This window comes from Gadus chalcogrammus, chromosome 16 (genome assembly GCF_026213295.1).
Source record: "Gadus chalcogrammus isolate NIFS_2021 chromosome 16, NIFS_Gcha_1.0, whole genome shotgun sequence".
NCBI lineage: Eukaryota > Metazoa > Chordata > Actinopteri > Gadiformes > Gadidae > Gadus > Gadus chalcogrammus.
The window spans coordinates 18,757,406-18,775,735 of NC_079427.1; the positions used below are offsets into that span (position 1 = coordinate 18,757,406).

Genomic DNA, 18,330 nt, shown 5'->3' on the forward strand with positions numbered 1-18,330 from the left:
AGATAGTAAATATATAATGTTTGCTTATTGTGTGAATTGTGTGTTTGGCAGTGTCTATTTTTCCATCCAGGGGTTCATGAAGTTGATCCTATTGAGGGAAGCCTGATCAAATTTCTTGCCCTGTTTGCAGATTCTTTTGGGACCGCTCCTCTCTTTATCTCCTCTGGTCCAGCCCATCCTGCCCATCTGTCACTAGCGGGTCCAGCGCGGCGGGTCGTGCGCGTGCCAGTGCGAGTTCAAGCGGTTCAGCCCGTCAGTGCTTCTGCCGCCGCTGTCCCCTGATAGCACTTGTCCCGATAACTGATCTCCAGCTGTCACAGTAAAGGCAGCTCAAAAAGACAAACAGTACCTGCTTGCAACTCCCTGGCAATTGAAACCTCTGCTCGTAAAGAAAATAACTACAAAAAATCATGGCATTGACTGGTCGGGCAATACGGTCAAACTGCTGTGGCAAGGCAACACAAAAAAACAACACAAAACCAATTGTTAACAAATCTAATGATTTGATGGCACATAAAAATAAGGTTAGATTAATTGCGACACTGGTTTCAATTGAATGATGAAATAATGTTTATGTGTCTACCTATGCATGCATCTTTAAAAATGACCTGTACTTCTGAGGGTCTGTGTGTCTTCCCATTTCTGCGCTCCTCTTGTTCTTCAACCTATGTTTTTCAGAGGAGGGTACTGGTAGGGTTCTGGGGTGAGATGGGGTAAAGATGAAGGAAGGCTTTCAAGTGGAATCCGAGCGTGTGAAATAAGCTCACCTCTGTCCCTCTGGATGGCAGCTCGCCCACTCACCATCTGCCTGGAGTCCTGGAGACAACCTTTGCACACAATACCAAGAAAATCAATGCTGAGCAATGTTCACATGCAGGGAGGAAGGAAATGGAGAATTTTGAGAAATATTCTGTGTAGCCCTCCTTCAGAACTGCTATACTGCAATGTCAGGTTTAAACAATATAAAAAAAGATGAAAGGTTTAGTAAACGACGACAACAGAACAAAATAGCATTTGATTGACTCAACCAAGGTCAAGTAAGGACAGGGCACATCACTTCACATTTTAATCACAAGGCTCAATTGTTGGTCTGCATTCGAGGATGCTTAAGGCCAGTCCCTAGATATGCACATGCTTCACTGCTTTTCTTTCAGTTTAAACCAGTTTTACAAATGCTTTTGGGAGACATCGGGTCTTTCAAGACAAATATATCAAGAGAATTTGATAAGATTGGGGGTGTAAGGCAATTATGTGGTAGTGTCAATCAAAACTATTTTGTATGAGAAGAAAATGACCATATACATGATTATTTAAAAAAATAATTTCATTGGTGATGGCTGAGGGGAGTATTCCTGTTTTGATTGCATCTCCCTCCCCAATGAGTTGTTACAAGTGCAATAAGTTTTGAGGCGACATGATGACAGATTAGCAACATAAGGTGTACAAAAAGCTGTAGTTTTCATAGGGATTTTTGCCACACTTTCTTTTCACCTCCAAAACTGCTGAGTCAGTACTTACATTTCTTTTTTTTTAAATCAAAGCAAGCAAAGAGAAAGTCTTTGGTCCAAGAAATAGGCTGTTCACTTTATCACGACATGTTTGTACAGCTTAATTTGTTTTTCTGTCATTTTTTTTATCAAATGACACAGCTTTCACTCTGAAATCATCTGCCTGCTCTCCCAGGACATGTCTGCAGCGCTCACTGCAGCCTCAGTCAGCCCACAGATCAGGAGGCTCTGCGTTCACACTAAGAAGATGAGTGAGCTCTCACACTTTGAGGGAAGGGCCTTTTCCCTCTTCTGCACACAAGAATTCTGCCATTCACGCTATGCCATACATTGCCTTGATTTTAAGTCATGGTTCAATTTCTATTGACAAGAGTACATTGATCACGTGGCTGAACCCATTTCATTTCCACCACTAGCAGATTCATTTTCCGTCTGAAGACGAATTTCATGCTCACACCAAGGGCATGTGAATGATTGGCTGTTCATGGTTAAGATCTCATGAATAACGGTGCAGGGAAGCAGCGGCAAAGAGCATGAACACACTTCAACCCAATACAGCTTCAATGTATGGAGATATAGTGGAGCATATTTTCTATCAAAGTGCATTTGCTAATCGTGTATTTTGCAATTTCTAAAGCTGGGTATATTGACTGGTATGAGCTTTGGGCCATTAGAAAGCAGTAGAGCAGTGCCTCCTATTTAACTGAAACATACAAATCAATGACAGGAACATGACACATTTTTTCAGTGACTGCTGGCTGCGGGGTATTGCTATGGCAATATCCCATAGCCATATAATGTTTTCTTTTGTTTTTAGTCAGCAATTATTTTTGTTTGAATAATGTTTGACGCATTGAGTTCAAACGTTGGTGCCAAATTTTGTAGTGACATTTATGAACTAAATTCATTATGGCGACACATAATTCATTATGGCGACACTTTAATATTGTACAATATATACCTTCCCCTACATGAGCATGGCACAATGGAAGTCTACTGGTTTGTGGGGTCAGTTTGCTCTCTTTTCTTATTGCTACAATTACCACAATTCCCTTCTACCAATCAGAACAAACGTTTGTTATTCAAAAATTATTCATTATAATTTTGTCATTCATTATATATTTTGAGCTCATTCCAATTTCCAATTAGAAGGATCTTAAGCAGTGAAGTCCAGAATAATTTTTACACCCCAGCTGAATGACATTCCCCTATCATTGCCCAAAGAGACGGTAAGACAATGAGCAGGCAGGCAGTAATAGGACTTGTCAACCTTCTCCTCAGTAAGGAGATATGGGACAAATCATAGGGTCTGGAACCTCCCGTTATGAAAGAGTTAATTTGGTTTTTCATGTGTGTCTTTGAAATTAGGTCCAAATGAATCAAGCTTTCTTTGATTTGCCCAACTACAGTAAGATTAGCTACAGTAGGTAGATAGTCCCCACTAAGCTTGTTACAAAATGTACAGCACCCAAAAGGTAGTATGGGTAATCAATGTTACGTGAAGGGATTTTAGCTGAGTGCAGATCATGTCATGAAAATGACAATTCAGACAATAATTGTAGCACACAAGTATAGCAGGGGCGAACACAGCTGTATCTAATGACATCAATTATGGGCACTAGGATACTTACAGACCAATGATTATATTTGCCCTTACCGCACCGAGGGACAAAAGCCAAAATACATGAATAATATAAAAAATCAATCCCATGTTTAATTGTGGTGTGTCCTTTTATAATTGACCACTAACTCACCACCCACAGTTCCCAACCTGCAAGAGGAAAAGCTTAAAATTATTTAAAATAAAGTGAGTGAGTCATGGTTTAAAAGTGGTCAACACTGAACACAAAGTGTTGTCCCTGTTCCCCATGGCGGGTCCCAGCTCTGGGGTGAAGCTCTGACCCCAGGGCGGGTAAACTCAACTTCTTCCTGGTAAATAACACCCACCAGACTCTGGGTTGAAACGAAAGCCAGAAGGATAATCCCGCAGAAGCCTAGAGGGCAGGGAGGCAGCTCTGAGTTACCCCAGGTCCGTCCGCATCAGGTGAGTGTCATTTCATCGACCCCGCCCGACCAGGCCTGCAACAGAAACGCCACAGAAACACCAGCCACACAAGCCAGGGACGGGCTCCTCACAAGCAGCCACATCAACAGAGTTTGCATTCATCGAGGATGGCATCATTGCACAACGTGGAAAGTAACTCAGCATGGGCCCGAGTGAAAAAAATGCCTTCCGGAAAATACGTTTTGATTCGTGAGACAGCTAGATTTATATTGGAATTGTACGAGTATTATGTGTATGCTTCATCAATCCCCCCTCCCTGCAAGGTCTCCTACAGGCAAACACATACACACACACACACACACACACACACACACACACACACACACACACACACACACACACACACACACACACACACACACACACACACACACACACACACACACACACACACACCTAAACCCTCTTGCTATTTACGGCAATAAGATGCAAATGGTGCTGAGTTACAAATCCATTAAGTCGCTCACTGTGAGCCTAGCCACGTCTCATTTCCACTGCAATGTAAAGTCTTAGATTTACAAGATTGACATTGTGGCCTTTACTGCGAAGCCACAGAACCTTGTTAATTTCCTCTTTTATTATCGGGGAGTTCACGGAGTTTGAATCGCTGCTTCACAGCAATCCTAGGCGAGAGAGACAGTGGCCCAGCTGATTGGATTAGGGCGTACCTGCTAGAAGATTAGGTCTGAATGATGGAATTCGGTACTTTGGGTTGATGAGCTGGCGACAGTAATCTTTGGTCTGATTTTGTCTTTACAGAATAAACTGTCCCCCTTGGATTAAGTCATCATGACCCCATTCGCTCCTTATTTAATCTGTGAGGCAGACTCTGAAAGAAATGGCACGGTTTCCACGAGTCATGAGGCACATTTTCTCCATGATGTAACACATTTAGATCAGAAAAATGAGGCCTGGGGGTGTCACCCCTCTGATACATTCAGTATTTCCACTGTGACCGTGGGGCTCGCTGATAACTGGGTTCTGGTGGGAGCTCCTCTAACGCTGACGGTCAGAGAAGCTCTATGTGTCATGGTAATGCCCCCTTCTTACACAAAGGAAAGTGGATTCTATCTTCCAGTCGATTATGTTATGTGTTGCGCTTGCATGTCCTTCACCTGGTGACACAGTTCGACATGTACAACGCCAATGTCACGGGAGGTAAATGCATGCATTTGTGTGTGTGTGTGTGTGTGTGTGTGTGTTTGTTTGTTTGTTTGTGTGTGTGTGGATGTGTGTGTGTGTGCCTCCAGGAAGAGCACACACACACGTAACATGAGGGTACACACACAGTATAATATTCATATGAATCAATATTGTTACATATTAGAAAAACACTTTTAAGTACGTTTATTGATGGGCATTGATATAGTTGACTGTAAAGGTACAGAATCACAAATGAAATGAAGCAAATACCTTTGTATCATCTGGACCAACATTCCAAACATATACAGATATCGAATGTGATTCAGAACTTGATTGTGCCCTAACGTTACACAAACACTAACATAAAAAAAAAGATAAGTGCAGCCCAGCTCTGAGACGATCCCTCAAGCGAGCGATAAAAAATGGCGGAATAGAATATATAGTGATATAACCCCGACATGGAGCACAGGAGTCAGAAACCTCTTCCAGAGAGACTATACTGTGGTCGCCACGCGGACGTTCTTGGGGCCCACCTCGCTCAGGTCCACCTGGGCTCCACCTTCCTGGGGCAGAGACCGGCCTCTGGAGGACACCACATCCGGGACCTGGAGCCTCACACATAGTTCACATTCATTCCTATTGTCCAACTGTTCTTATAACACAGAATCCATAGATAGATCTGTAATCTACACACATGCCAAAATACTATGGTGGATAAATTTAGCTTCCTTTGTCCTAGGCCCACTTGTTTTAATATCCTCTAGTATTTGCTAACAAAAGGCCTCAAGTGTGGAGCTTGAAGAACATTCTGGAACATTCTGTCTGCTAGACTGTCAATAAAAAGGCTGCCGCAGGAGGGAGGTGCAGCTGCTCTAAATAGCAACATTAAAAACAAAACAAGGTATTGTATTGTTGTTGCCTTTGGGTTTGTCTTGAAGCCTCTCCTGAGCTGAACTCTAAAGAAGAAGCCACGTTCTTGTTTATTTTCTACTTTATGGCTTGCTCAATAGCTGAACTCTTGACCTTAACAGAAAGCCATTCACAAGGTCATTGGAAAAAGCATAACCTAATTCAGGACACTGTAGCTGTCCAACCTCCCTCCCATTTGATGTTTGTCACAAGGACACAGCCGGCGGTATTGACATGATTGCACTGGTCTATACGGCAATCATGTGATCAAATGTGGGCTAGAATTGATAGATGGACACATTTCACTGAATCCCTGGTGCTTTAGTCGTTAAAATAAATGGAACACAATGGAGGAAGGTCCTGTCGAGAATCGGACCTAGTCTGACCTACTGTATGTCCCAACATTATTATTAATGATAGATTCATTACAACCAATCAATCAAACCAATCTATTCATCAATTAAAAAAACGTGGGTCCCTTCTAGTCACATTTATTCAGAACTAAATCTTAAATATTATTCCGAAACATCACAAAACAACATAATCTTTGTAGCCTTCGCTCAGAACAATCCGTCAATGATAACACTGGGGGGATTTGTCAAAGTACGGGCAGCAAAAGGGAAGAGGGTTTCAGGAACTCAAGCCTCACAGAGAGAGACTGCCTGACAGACGGACTGCATAATTTAGTTACAGCTCCGCCTCCCCCCCCCCCCTCGCTTTCACTTCTCTTCTTTCCTTCTTTTGGTCTTTCTTACCATGCCGATGGTGACAGAGTCTGTCTGACCGTGGATTCCCTTTGTAGGGTCATCTGCAAAGTGAGAAAAAACAGTTGAGCCTGACCCTAACTGACCTCGAAGGGCCCCCAGTTCCTCCCTCTATGAGGGCCAACAGGAACATGTTTGATATACATTGGCGAATACCACAATAAATAGATGTTCTTTTAAAAGTTTTTATCAAATATATCTACCCCCATTTCAAAGCGTTAAAGCAAAGCTTTAGCTCAACACACGCCGACTGCTACTTAACGTCCCCTCGGGTGCGAGCGCATGATGTCACATTATATGTACATTGTTCACCGTGACAGCTGAAGCCAGTGCTTTGTCTTGATTAGGGAGTTAGTGTGTTCATCTCACCTGGGAGGCCCTCGGCAGCATATCCCGGGTTGACCTTCCCTGCTGCCTCAGCAACCGAGCTCAGGCCGCTCCCTGATTGGTTAAACCTGTGGAACCCATTGGCAATAGACCAATGGAAAGCATGAATCTCTGATATTGCACAGGGACATCTTCAGTGGATATGCAGCTGCGAATAGATCATTTTTTCCGCCCCACCTACATGATATTGTTTGGTATATGCTTTCACACTTAAGCTATTTTTATCACTATTGCTAGCAACTAAAACAACATCATTATTCATAGCATTTCATTAGACCCAACAAACCAATATAATTTAGCGCTTCTAATTTGGAATCATTTAAATTAAAAAGCTGGCAAATACGATGTAGCTTGCATCCACTCCCTAGTCTCAGCAGCCACAATTAAAATCTTAATAAAGTTCAATTCAAATACTAAAATGTCAGTTATTCTGAAAGCCTGCACTAAATCAAATTTTATAACGGGATACGGCAAAGCCTAGTCCTTCTCATAAATACATCATATGTATTAATTGACATTCACACATTAGGAATGGAATATTGCCTGATACTTTTAGGAAGTACTAATTAATGCTATGCTACACCAGCAAAATAAGTATCAAGCATTCATCATTCTGCACTGTCCGCAGTTCTAATTACAAAAGTGAAAATAGTTTACCTTATGGTCCCCTTCGTGTTTGACTCTGAAAGATTAGCATTGGCATAAATCACTCACAGTCCAAAACTAAAGAGAGCTGTAGCCTGTAAATACATTCACTCTTACTTAAGCTACGCCTCAATGCTTTTTCACTGCATCTATAGAAACTGTAAACATTTTGGTTCTGCATTAATAACACAGCCTTGAGCCTTTTCTTATAATAGAAAGATACAGATTTAAGGACTTTCAACATTTTTGTGTAATGGCTGCTGAGGCCCAAAGCCTTCCACCAAAATGCAGACTACATTTGCCCTCGGTAGGGTACAAACCATATCTATCTCACAGGGAATAGTCTCTGCCTTCCCATCCTTTAACCCCCACCAACTACTGTCCAAAGTCATTTAGGTGACTAACATTAAATCCCCCATTATGTCACCAATAATTGCAAAGCATGCAGGCATGCCCCTTGTGAAGTTTGATAATCCGTAGAAGAGCTGCAGAGATTTGAAAGTAAGCCTCTTTCTCTAAAACGTGGAACCCGCTGAGAAGATATTGATTTAACTTTCTTCCCAGACGTTACAGTATGGCCCTGTGACTGACTCACAATGTAGTCAAGGGCACTGCTAGGGGATGTATATCACACTCTGTTACAGGTAGGGAATCTCGGCATAATCCCTCATCTTCAAACCACCACCACGATTTGCTACGGGTCCGGAATCAGTTACAGGGATTACAGGGAAATTGTTAATGGAGTGACTCGGGGGCCGTTTTGTGTTATCACTCGCACACAGGCCTCTGCGGTTTTTTCAATGTTGGCCCGGAAGGATCTCCTTGGAGATGCTGCTCCATAGACTGCTCGAAAAATAATAAAATAGAAAACAGTAAAAAAACTTTAAAACGCAGCACCGTCTTACACGACAATCACTGGAACACGATGCGTACACACAGCACAGCCTACAATCCCGAGGGTCTAAGGAGCGTTACTGCTCATACCTTGGTGAAAAACCTTGGTAATGGTTGCTAACTCTGAACGGATTCCAATTAAGCTTAGCCCTTTTAAGGGCTTTGCTAAATCTATTCATGATTTAGCGAGTTGCCAGAGTTCAGTCTGGTCCAAGTAGGATGATATTTGGTGTTGGCACTGATTTATTCATGTTTACAGTTTTAGTGACAGTGTTTTTTGAGTACTGGTCCAGGTCCATGTGTGAAAAAAAATGCTAATTATTTGCGGTGTTGTTGTGCCATGGGAGGGAAAGAGAAAGGGGGGATTGGTCGAGCTACCTTTTTTAAAGACAGGCAGAGGGTAAAAGTATCTGAGCAACATGCAATACCACTGCACCTACCCAAAAGGACCCACTGACCCCAGGAGCCCCCTCTTAACCTCTCATGTTCAGACTTTTTAGGACACAGGACTCAAACTGTCAGCCTTGCAGCCACCAAACCCTCTAGCGCACTCTCTACTAGCAGTCTCCACTGAGCCACTCCAAATAAGCCGCTCAAAACTCAAACCCTTTTCTGCTGACAGCCAATGTTCTGTCTTACGCAGACGTAAAAAATAAAGCAAAACCAACGACCCCCCCCCCCCCCCCGCGTGCCCTTGCTCAAGGACAGTGGCGGAGCAGTGCCGAGTCAGTGTGCACCCATCGATGAGCTCCTTCATTATACTTTAATCATTGTTCCCGTGCGGGCCTGCCGTCAGAGGGGGCGGGGGTATATGAGGCACGGGGGGTTGGGGAGTTGGGAGGTAGGGGGTGTAATATTTTGTCACTTTGTCATAAAAACCAGAGAGAGAGCCAGAGGAAAGAAAAGGTGCCTACTTGTGCGTCTCCTTCGCCGGCAGCAGAGGACAATGCAGACGATGCAGACTGAGAGCAGCAGGAACAGGAGAAGCGAGGAGAGCACAGCCGTGGCCGTCAGCAGGACTGTGCAGTCGTCCTGCCCCTGAAGCACCTCGGCCACTGAGCACACACCACACACCACACAACGGGTCACTCGCTGTCGCGGATGAAGTCACTGCAACTTTATTCACAGGTTTGAATCGTCTATCGATTTGAATCGTGCATTCAGCTAGATCCCTTACACACGTCTTGCTGTTAAGTTGATTTACGTCCGAATAGGAATGTAATATGATATAGAAAATAGATTTGGGTTATTTTCAGGATCCAACGGCTGAAGAATGGCTGGCAAATTACTGTAGAAACTTGGATCAACCAAAAGAGGGGAAAACCTGTATGCATTAGATACCCATCCATACTTGGAGCAAGAGTGCAGCGTTTTGCTTGCTGGATTTGCACATGTCCTGCATTGCTTGCCCACACTCAGACTAGACTGTGACCATTTAGTTATTTCTGTGATTGCTGTGTGTGTGCGTGTGTGTGTGCGCAGCTCCTCACCCACGGTTATATGGACGTGGCTGCTCAGCGGTCGGGCGAGGGCCGTCACGGAGGCCAGGCATTCCACCAGGGAGCTCTCAGTGGCCCTCAGGCCCAGGTCGCTTGTCATAGTGACGAGGCCCCCAGAGGGCCCCACGCGGCTGACGTTGTAATCGCCCGGGGACACCTCCATGGGATCCATCCCGATACCATGCAGTTAAGGATTTTGTTATTCTGGGTTTGCAACTTTATGTTGATAACAGCATTTGCAATTTCAACGGATCCTGGCGCACAGTGAATATAAACCCTAGAGGTCATAAACCTCCAAAGTTATATACTATCGACATTGAAAACATTGTCCATGAGGCAATCCCACGCCTGGATGTGTAATGTTCTTTTCATGTATCACATGTATTTGCAGTGTATTGTTGATGAGTGAAAGTATTGGCTGCCGTTCTTACCTCCACGCCGTTCACCCGCCATCCAACCCAGGGTTCAGGGAACCAGTTTGCAGCGGCGCACTCCAACCTGACACTGTGACCCTGCAGAACGGTCCTGTTGCCCCCGGAGATGCCAACGCTACCTTTTTCTGAAATAAAAAGGAAAGCCGTGTCACGGATTGAAACCCCCGCCCCCCTCCCTCTCTTTCTTTTCGACTTGATACCCGCTCCGAGCGCTGAAGTGCGCCGTCATCAGACAACATTACCCTTCTTTGAAATGCAATGTATTTCCCCGCGGCGAGGTGTAAAAAAGAAAGGGCCCCAATCTTCCCTTCGGAGTCCTCTTCCCCCCTCGCAGAAGACAGACTTCATTCCCCCTGACTGATTGATGGTGTGTCTGACTGGTCTCCTGGGGGATGGTGGGGAGATGCTTCTCTTTCACACCCCTTCATCTCCCCTTACCTGCCAGCCAAATCCGCCACTCAGGGAGACTCGGCAGCCATGGCTCGTACCGGGCCTAAGAAGTCTCTTTGTCAGGCAGAAGAGAAAAAATCTCTTGACGCGCTGCAGACAATCACTATAGACAGAGAGATGATTACAGGGGCGGCGGGCCCCGTTTGTTTGAGCAAACGACGTGTCTGTGTTGATTTCGATCCGAAGCCGCGGAGGTTTGCGCGACTGTGCGTGCATCATGGGCTGTCGCCATCCCCCCGCGGTGATTTCATCAGACGGGCTGATTGGCCAAGGAGGTGTCGTATACAGTGGGGTGGGTTGGGCAGGGGGGGAATGGCTGCGGGACAAAGGATTGAACCTGAACCAGCGCTCTCCTGGACACCAGAAAGATGAATGCTATTAACGATTTGAGTCGGGGGGGGGGGGGGGGGGGGGGGGGGGTAAGATCCCGTCGAACCATCCTGGGAAAGTAAAGGATTGTTCAACACAGGTCAGATGCAGTAGAAAAGAAGAAGCCGTGATGGCTGGTTGGTGGGTGGCGGGTGGGCCTGAGGGTGGGGGGACGGCTGGTGCTGGGGCTAAGTGCCCGCACTAGCTGCTCTAATCCTGATCTTTCTGAGCAGGGGCCCTGGCAGGGGACACAGTGGTCGCTTTGAGGCCAGCGCTTAATCTTGAAGAAGTATGGCAGTTCTCTGCTAGGATGAGCCGGCATGTGTGGGCGCGGGCCTGTGTGAGGGCGTGCCTGTGTGCGTGTGTGTGTGCGTGTGTGTGTGTGTTTGTGTCATGTCTTGTACTGCGTGCAGCCTGGTCTGAGCAAGCGTGGGTGTATTTTCCTATTGCTTGTGTGTCTGTGCATGTGTATGGAATATGTGTGTGTGGGTGTAGGCATATGTGTGGGCATATGTGTGTGTGTGTGTGTGTGTGTGTGTGTGTGTGTGTGTGTGTGTGTGTGTGTGTGTGTGTAGGGGGGCATGTGGTTGTGTAGGCATGTGTGCGTGTGTGCATGTTTGTGGGTGAGTGCGTGTACATGTTTGTGTGTGCGTGTGTGCATGTTTGTGTGTGTGCGTGTGTGTGTGTGTGCACATGTGTGTGCATGTGTGTGTTCAGCCAGGCAGTTTCTCTTCTCAGCCCAGTCACCAAAGGCATGTTCCCTCCTCTCTGATTTATATAAAAGTGGCCCATTTCCCTCCCACTCTACCCCCATCCCAGAACCTTTACATACTCAACCGTCCATGCAAGAGAGAGTTAGGGACAGGAAGAGATAAGGAGAAAAAGAGAGCAAGAGAGAGAGAGAGACTGAGGAAAAGAGAGCAAGAGAGAGTTAGAGAGAGAGAGAGAGAGAGAGAGAGAGAGAGAGAGAGAGAGCGAGAGAGAGGGAGAGGGAGAGAGAGAGAGAGAGAGAGAGAGAGAGAGAGAGAGAGAGAGAGAGAGAGAGAGAGAGAGAAAGAGTGAGAGAGAGCGAGAGAGAGAGAGAAAGAGAGAGGGAGACCTAAATGAGCAAAAGAAAAAAAGAAAAAAAGAATGAGCATTCTCGCCTCATATTTATGCGGCTGCACAATAAACATGTCAGGGTGCGGGGCGGAAGGTGGGGTGTGAAAGAGGTGGTGGGCGTTATTCGGACAGCGTGTCCAACAGATTTGCGGCTCCCCTCCAACAGTATATTTGGGGCTGCAGTGCACAAATCACAGGCAGAGTTGCTGACTGTTGACTGGACATGCCAAGACACAGGATTCATTCAAGGGCCTGTGTCAGGTCATAGCGATCCTCTGCATCCAGACCTGAGGTGTGTGTGCGTGTGTGTGTGTGTGTGTGTGTGTGTGTGTGTGTGTGTGTGTGTGTGTGTGTGTGTGTGTGTGTGTGTGTGTGTGTGTGTGTGTGTGTGTGTGTGTGTGTGTGTGTGTGTGTGTGTGTGTGTGTTTGTGTGTGCGGGGCTAACCCTACACTTCTGTTAATGGCTGCATACGTCAATGCAGATTTGTGGCTCTGGCAGCTATAGGAGCCCTGCTCTTTATTTTATTGGAGGGACTGGGTCATTGCCTTTTGTTTCCTGTTGGTTCCTTTTTTTTGTATTATTATTCTGCAGTGAAGACTGTTTTTTCATTCAGATTTTTAGCTGAGCTCTCAGTTTGAGGGCGTGCAGAGAGGGAAATTGGCTGAATAATAAGGTCAGAATAGGCTCCAGGTCCAGGGATCTCGAGCTGAAACACAAACCATTAGGCATCCATTCATATGTCAATGGGGTCTGACCGGCCTGCCGATATGATGGCCCAACACCGCCGGGACTTTCTCAAAGTGTAGATAGTTTCATGGTTCCCCCGGCCATGCTAACAAATGTGTCATTTGTTTCTCATCAACTTTTAAAGTGATGGAGTCCTGGTTTGATTCAGAAGGCCTATGTATTCATATTAAGTCCTACTTTCAGTTTCATTGAACTGGTTAACACCGGTTCTTCTTTGTAATCTTCCCTGATCGAGGACTTGTCAAGTGACTTTCCAGTGAACACTGATGAGCTCTTTTTCAGTTTGCTAATTCAGTTGTTGTTTTTTTATCCTCTCTTCAGAATCACTTGGAGGACACTTCCAGTCACGCCACATTAAGGGCGGTGCTTCGACACTGCAGTGCTACAGGCAGGCGGTGGAGATGGGCCGTAACTCTGCCAGTGCTGCAATGGACCCGACCACGTGTTTGTCATGGCCTGACTTTTAAACTCTCCGGCAGAACAGTTCATCTCCTCTCTGCGTCTCCCCCTCCCTCTATGCGCAACATCTGCATAAAAATCCATCAATAGCGTCAACACACTAAAAGTTCAGTGAAGAGGCAACGCACTCTCTTCCATTCAGATGCTCAGGGAGGGAGCAGCAGGCATGCCAGACGCCCGTAAATCCTGCCCCGCCTGTTGTGCTGACTGGTATTAAGTCTGCCCAACACACAACCACACACAACCACACACACACACACACACACACACACACACACACACACACACACACACACACACACACACACACACACACACACACACACACAGGCATTCAGAATATCATGACGGCCATCAAACATACCCAGACCAGTGGGACGAGGCAGACAGGCCCAAATGAGCTCCACACACACTTGACAAAAAACCCGGATCGATCTGATGTGCACCTGATCTGTCAACCCCTTTGAAATGGAAAAAAATAATTAAATAAACACTGACACAGAACGCCCAAACACAACCTTGTAGCAAAGTGCCAACAAAGAGACAGCCAATTAGGAGTTAAATGTCAGAGGGTAGAGCAAAAGATGACACCTCTTCATCTTTTGTGTGTGTGTGTGTATGTGTATGTGTTTGTTTGTGTGTGTGTGTGTGTGTGTGTGTGTGTGTCTGTGTGTGTGTGTGTGTGTGTGTGTGTGTGTGTGTGTGTGTGTGTGTGTGTGTGTGTGTGTGTGTGTGTGTGTGTGTGTGTGTGTGTGTGTGTGTGTGTGTGTGTGTCTGTGTCTGTGTGTGTATGTGTTTGTGTGAGATGGGGTACTCGTGATGTTTGGCCGTGATGTGTGGGAGTAGAAACACTTATTTTTCCTTTTTCTCCGTTCATCACATATTTGACTTGATATTTTCTCTCTCAGAGAAAGTGTTTTCTGTGCCTGTGTGGTCGTGAATTTCTTTGCATGCTCTTGCCAAAATGAGTTACCATGAAGAAAAGTAGTTCTTTCACAAACAGCCTCTGAAATCCTCTACAATATAAACAGTTCCTCTCCATTAGCCTGCCAGTATGAATCAGCCATGAGACGGAGAGAAAACGGAGGAAAGAGATATTGGAAATGCCAAATCCATAAAAGGGCTTTAAACACATGCATGCACAGAAACAACACGCAATGTACAACCTACTTCTGCATAGTCTCTGATGCTTTCCCAGATAGAGCACAAACATTACCTCTGTACTGCTGTCTCTTATGGAAGCAAATCACACCCATAAAATTTAGAATTTTGCAAAAACAGCTAATTCATTTACATCAATGGGACCTGACACTGGACCTGGTAGATTGAATAATATTTAGACTAGTTATTACCCCCGCTGGGAAGAGCATTTATCACAGCTGTTATTTTGTGTTAAGATGGTTTGAACCCCTGTGCTTATTAAGCTCTGAGTTTGAATCGTCCTAAACTAAACAAAACAGACAACTTACCAGAGCCCAGTAGTTCTCCCTGTTTGCCATTGCTGGGTTTAATTCTGGACCTTTTTTTATTATTTCACGACGGGCAGACAGCCCTCTGATAGGCCAGCAGTCAGTTTCATTCCATTTAGTCTTGATTGCTTTGGCCTGATCTTGGAATAATCTGCTACTTCAGTTTGAATTTCTATCACTTCAATTTTCTGATCCGTATTTTGACATCTTCAATATGAGTATTTTTTGTATCTGTATTAATGAACAAAAAAATATATTTGACACGTTGTTTATGAAGTGGCATACCTTGAAATACCAAATTTGAATGAACAAAGAACTGAATTAATAAGGTATACGTTCAGATTACCTTGTAATGAAAATAATATTTGAATGCTGTGAATTTAAAGCGTTTTGCATTTCCACATCCAAAATTCTAACTCTTTCAAGATTCAAAACACGATGGCAGTGATGTTCCTCCAGTCTAAGATTCCTTCCCTCCTTCAAACAGTCAAACACACACGTGAACGATCCTATAACCACACCGCACCTTGCACAAACAGGCTGGCCGTCTTCTGGTCCTCTCCCTGGATGTCGCATGTCACCTGCCCACGGTGGCGTCTCGCGGCGGCCTGCAGCACCAGCACCCAGCTGGACCTCCCCGCGGCGCCGCGGCCCTTCACCGCCGTCACGTTAGGGTCCCCGGAGGGCAGCACGCCATGCTCCGAGGAGATGGTGAGCAGGGAGGCGCCGTTCAGCAGCCACACCATCACCGACCACGGCTCGCTGGTGGAGCAGGTCAGCCGCGCCTCCGAGCCCCGCAGCACCGTCAGGCTCTGCGGCTCCAACTGCATCTGGCAGCCGCCTGCACCCAGAGGAGGGGGGGTTGAGGCCCGCTTTGTCTGCTTTATGGTGGATTGTTTTAGGTAGGGTTCACTTTAGTTCATTTAATAATCTATCTATCTATATATACATATGTATACTATTAACAAAATGGAAAAAGCCAATAGGTTATCTTTGACACAGTGACCCATTCAATTGATTATTTGAGGTTGCACTGGTGAGTTCAGTAGTATCAATGTCTGAATAGTATCTTGAAGGTCAATAGTGATCAACAAGATACTATTGAGGAAAAAAAAGATGGCCACCTTTAAATACGCAAGAGGGCTGTCTATCACACTGAAGAGATTATTGAAGAAAGAACTGTGCTTTCTTTGATCGTCAGCTAGTGTACTTGTGGACGCTGCCTTTACATAAATGGACACCTTCCTGCTCCGATGTTCGGATGGAGCCTAAATAGATCCATGTTGCATAGCAAACCATTCAAAATGAGCGTCTAGCCGGCAACAGCAGGTCACAGTAGCAACCTGCCAGGATAAACATTTATAGATGCTTAATGTGTCTGCTTTTATGTTTAACTCGCAGGTTGGGGTAATTGATTAAGTCTTTTGACCCGAGGAGACGTCTGGACTGTTGTACGTTTCCTGCTACTGCTACGTCTATCACTTCTCCCACGCTCTATAAATATTAGCTGAGAAACATCGACATGAAGGTATACGTGCAAGAAGACCACAACTCACCCGCTCACTCTGTCCCTCACCCAGACACACACACATACACAAACACGCACGCTCCAGATTTCAGTGGGTTCTATGGCTTGCCCCCTTCCTAAGCACCGCAGACAAATGGCGCATAACAAGACTGAATATTAAAAAACTATGACGGGAAACTTTCGGAACATGAAATAATAGCTTTACAACACACAGGCTCAAGAATGATGCACTACTTGTTTATGGTTAGCCAAAATGTGTGTGGCTGCTGCATAAATTATGTATCCGGTTAGGAAATTAGGTCTGAGAATGATCTAGGCCAGCTCAGTCCTTCCAGTTTGCATTCGGAGAATAGCAGAGTAATGGAAATAATTTGCTCCCACTCCTATTGGGAACGTGAACCGGTGACTCCGAAGTCCCCCGGCCGCCGGCTATATCTTACTGCGCTAGAAAGACAGCCATTTTGACGAAAATTAATTATACCGTGCAGATAGATCATTAGGCCGTCTAATTAGACAGGTCTGTGGGTTTAGTATCAAGGGTGCTGCGATTAAGCACATCACGACGCAGGAAATGGCGGTCGAAACAGGCACATTAGGCTCCTGTCTGAACACGGCTCCCATCGTCACACGGAGCCTTCTCTCTGTGTTTGCACGGCTGTTAGCTTACCGTCGGTCAGGAAGGACAGGACCACCAGCGCAGCCAGGAAGACAATGTTGACCATGTTCAGTCCACACACACACACACACACTCTCTCACGCCATTGTTCAAAGAGAAGGTGACCTTAAGAAAGTAGGAAACAAGGCTAAATTAGGCAAGCCGTCTTGAGTGCTTGATGGCAAATCTATTGATCCCAAAAGAGAAAAAGCAATCAACCATATGCGTATCAATTATCTGCCAGGGCCTACTTTCTAGATGCTTTTTAAATAGGCCTGCCGGTTTATATACTGGAAAATAATGTTTAATGATTAAACAACCATTAGTAACCATCAGTAATTTGTAGTTGGATTTTTCAAACTAGGGTTTTGTATTGAAGAATATGTAATAGACTTATGATCATGGGTTGGCCCTTACAAATTCCTCGGCAGCAACACATCACTTGGACAATCACATCAATATCATACACTATAGTATGGACCTATATCATAACTTCACTAGTAAAATACAATTAGTGATTTGTCACCATCGGCACATCTCCAAGGTATGTGGTAAAAGTACAACTGCAGGTTTTTGCATTGTTTACGAATTGTGTACAGCACTCTCATAGCAGATATTTACAATTCCGACAGTTAACATCACAAAACATAGATAGTATTTGTCGTATGTAGTACTCACCTTGGCGTAGCTTCTGTGTGGCTACAATAGCAGGTGTTCAAGGTTTGTGGTGAAAATAAAGCTGCGTGTTGACTGATCTCCCAGTCACTGGGACTCTGCCATAAGCTGACCCCCGCTCCCCCCTTCCCAAATACCATGGCTGTTAAATATTACCAAAAAACAAGCAGGTGATGGGAACTTTTGCCCTGCAGCCCGTGCAGAGCATGAGTAAACACACCGTGACTCATAGTGGGGAATAATGTGCTTTTTAGTTCCCCTGACTTCCCTGTGCCCCCCCCCCCCCCCCAGATAAATGGATGAGGGCTGATATGTTCATGTGACCAACCCTTGAGAAACACCTGTAAGGTGTTGAGACCCGCCTTCACAAATAATTTTTTCGACTCCAGAGGGAATTCAACAACTTGCTCTGATTAAACAGGGAGTAAAGTCAAGTTGTAGATTGTAGTCCAATTCTAGAGAAATTTGTATAGAAAATCAAGCCAACAATATTGATAGCTGTTCCCGTTTGTGGCCCTGTGTTGTGGAACCACCACCTCTCCACATTCCCAGCAATAAGGCTATAGGGGGCACTTTGAATGAGAGCATTTAGGAATGGACGTTTACCCTCTGGAAGTCCATTAAACCC

General features: G+C 45.2%; 1 protein-coding gene across 2 annotated transcripts; it reads right to left on the reverse strand.

Annotated features, from left to right (window-relative positions):
- Positions 1-4,789: 4,789 nt before the first annotated feature.
- Positions 4,790-17,799, reverse strand: igsf5b (immunoglobulin superfamily, member 5b). Of its 2 annotated transcripts, none has more exons than XM_056611799.1 (10): positions 17,706-17,793; positions 17,040-17,153; positions 15,371-15,685; positions 10,246-10,373; positions 9,806-9,971; positions 9,230-9,370; positions 7,434-7,458; positions 6,759-6,844; positions 6,381-6,433; positions 4,790-5,328 (listed from the first exon to the last, which is right to left on the reverse strand). In XM_056611799.1, the coding sequence occupies exons 2-10, from the start codon at positions 17,092-17,094 to the stop codon at positions 5,074-5,076; spliced, it is 1,224 nt and encodes a 407-aa protein (XP_056467774.1). In that variant the 5' UTR covers positions 17,095-17,153; positions 17,706-17,793; the 3' UTR covers positions 4,790-5,073. The 2 variants fall into 2 exon arrangements, with proteins under 2 accessions (XP_056467774.1, XP_056467775.1); XM_056611800.1 differs by having other exon boundaries at positions 4,795-5,321; positions 17,706-17,799.
- Positions 17,800-18,330: the final 531 nt, after the last annotated feature.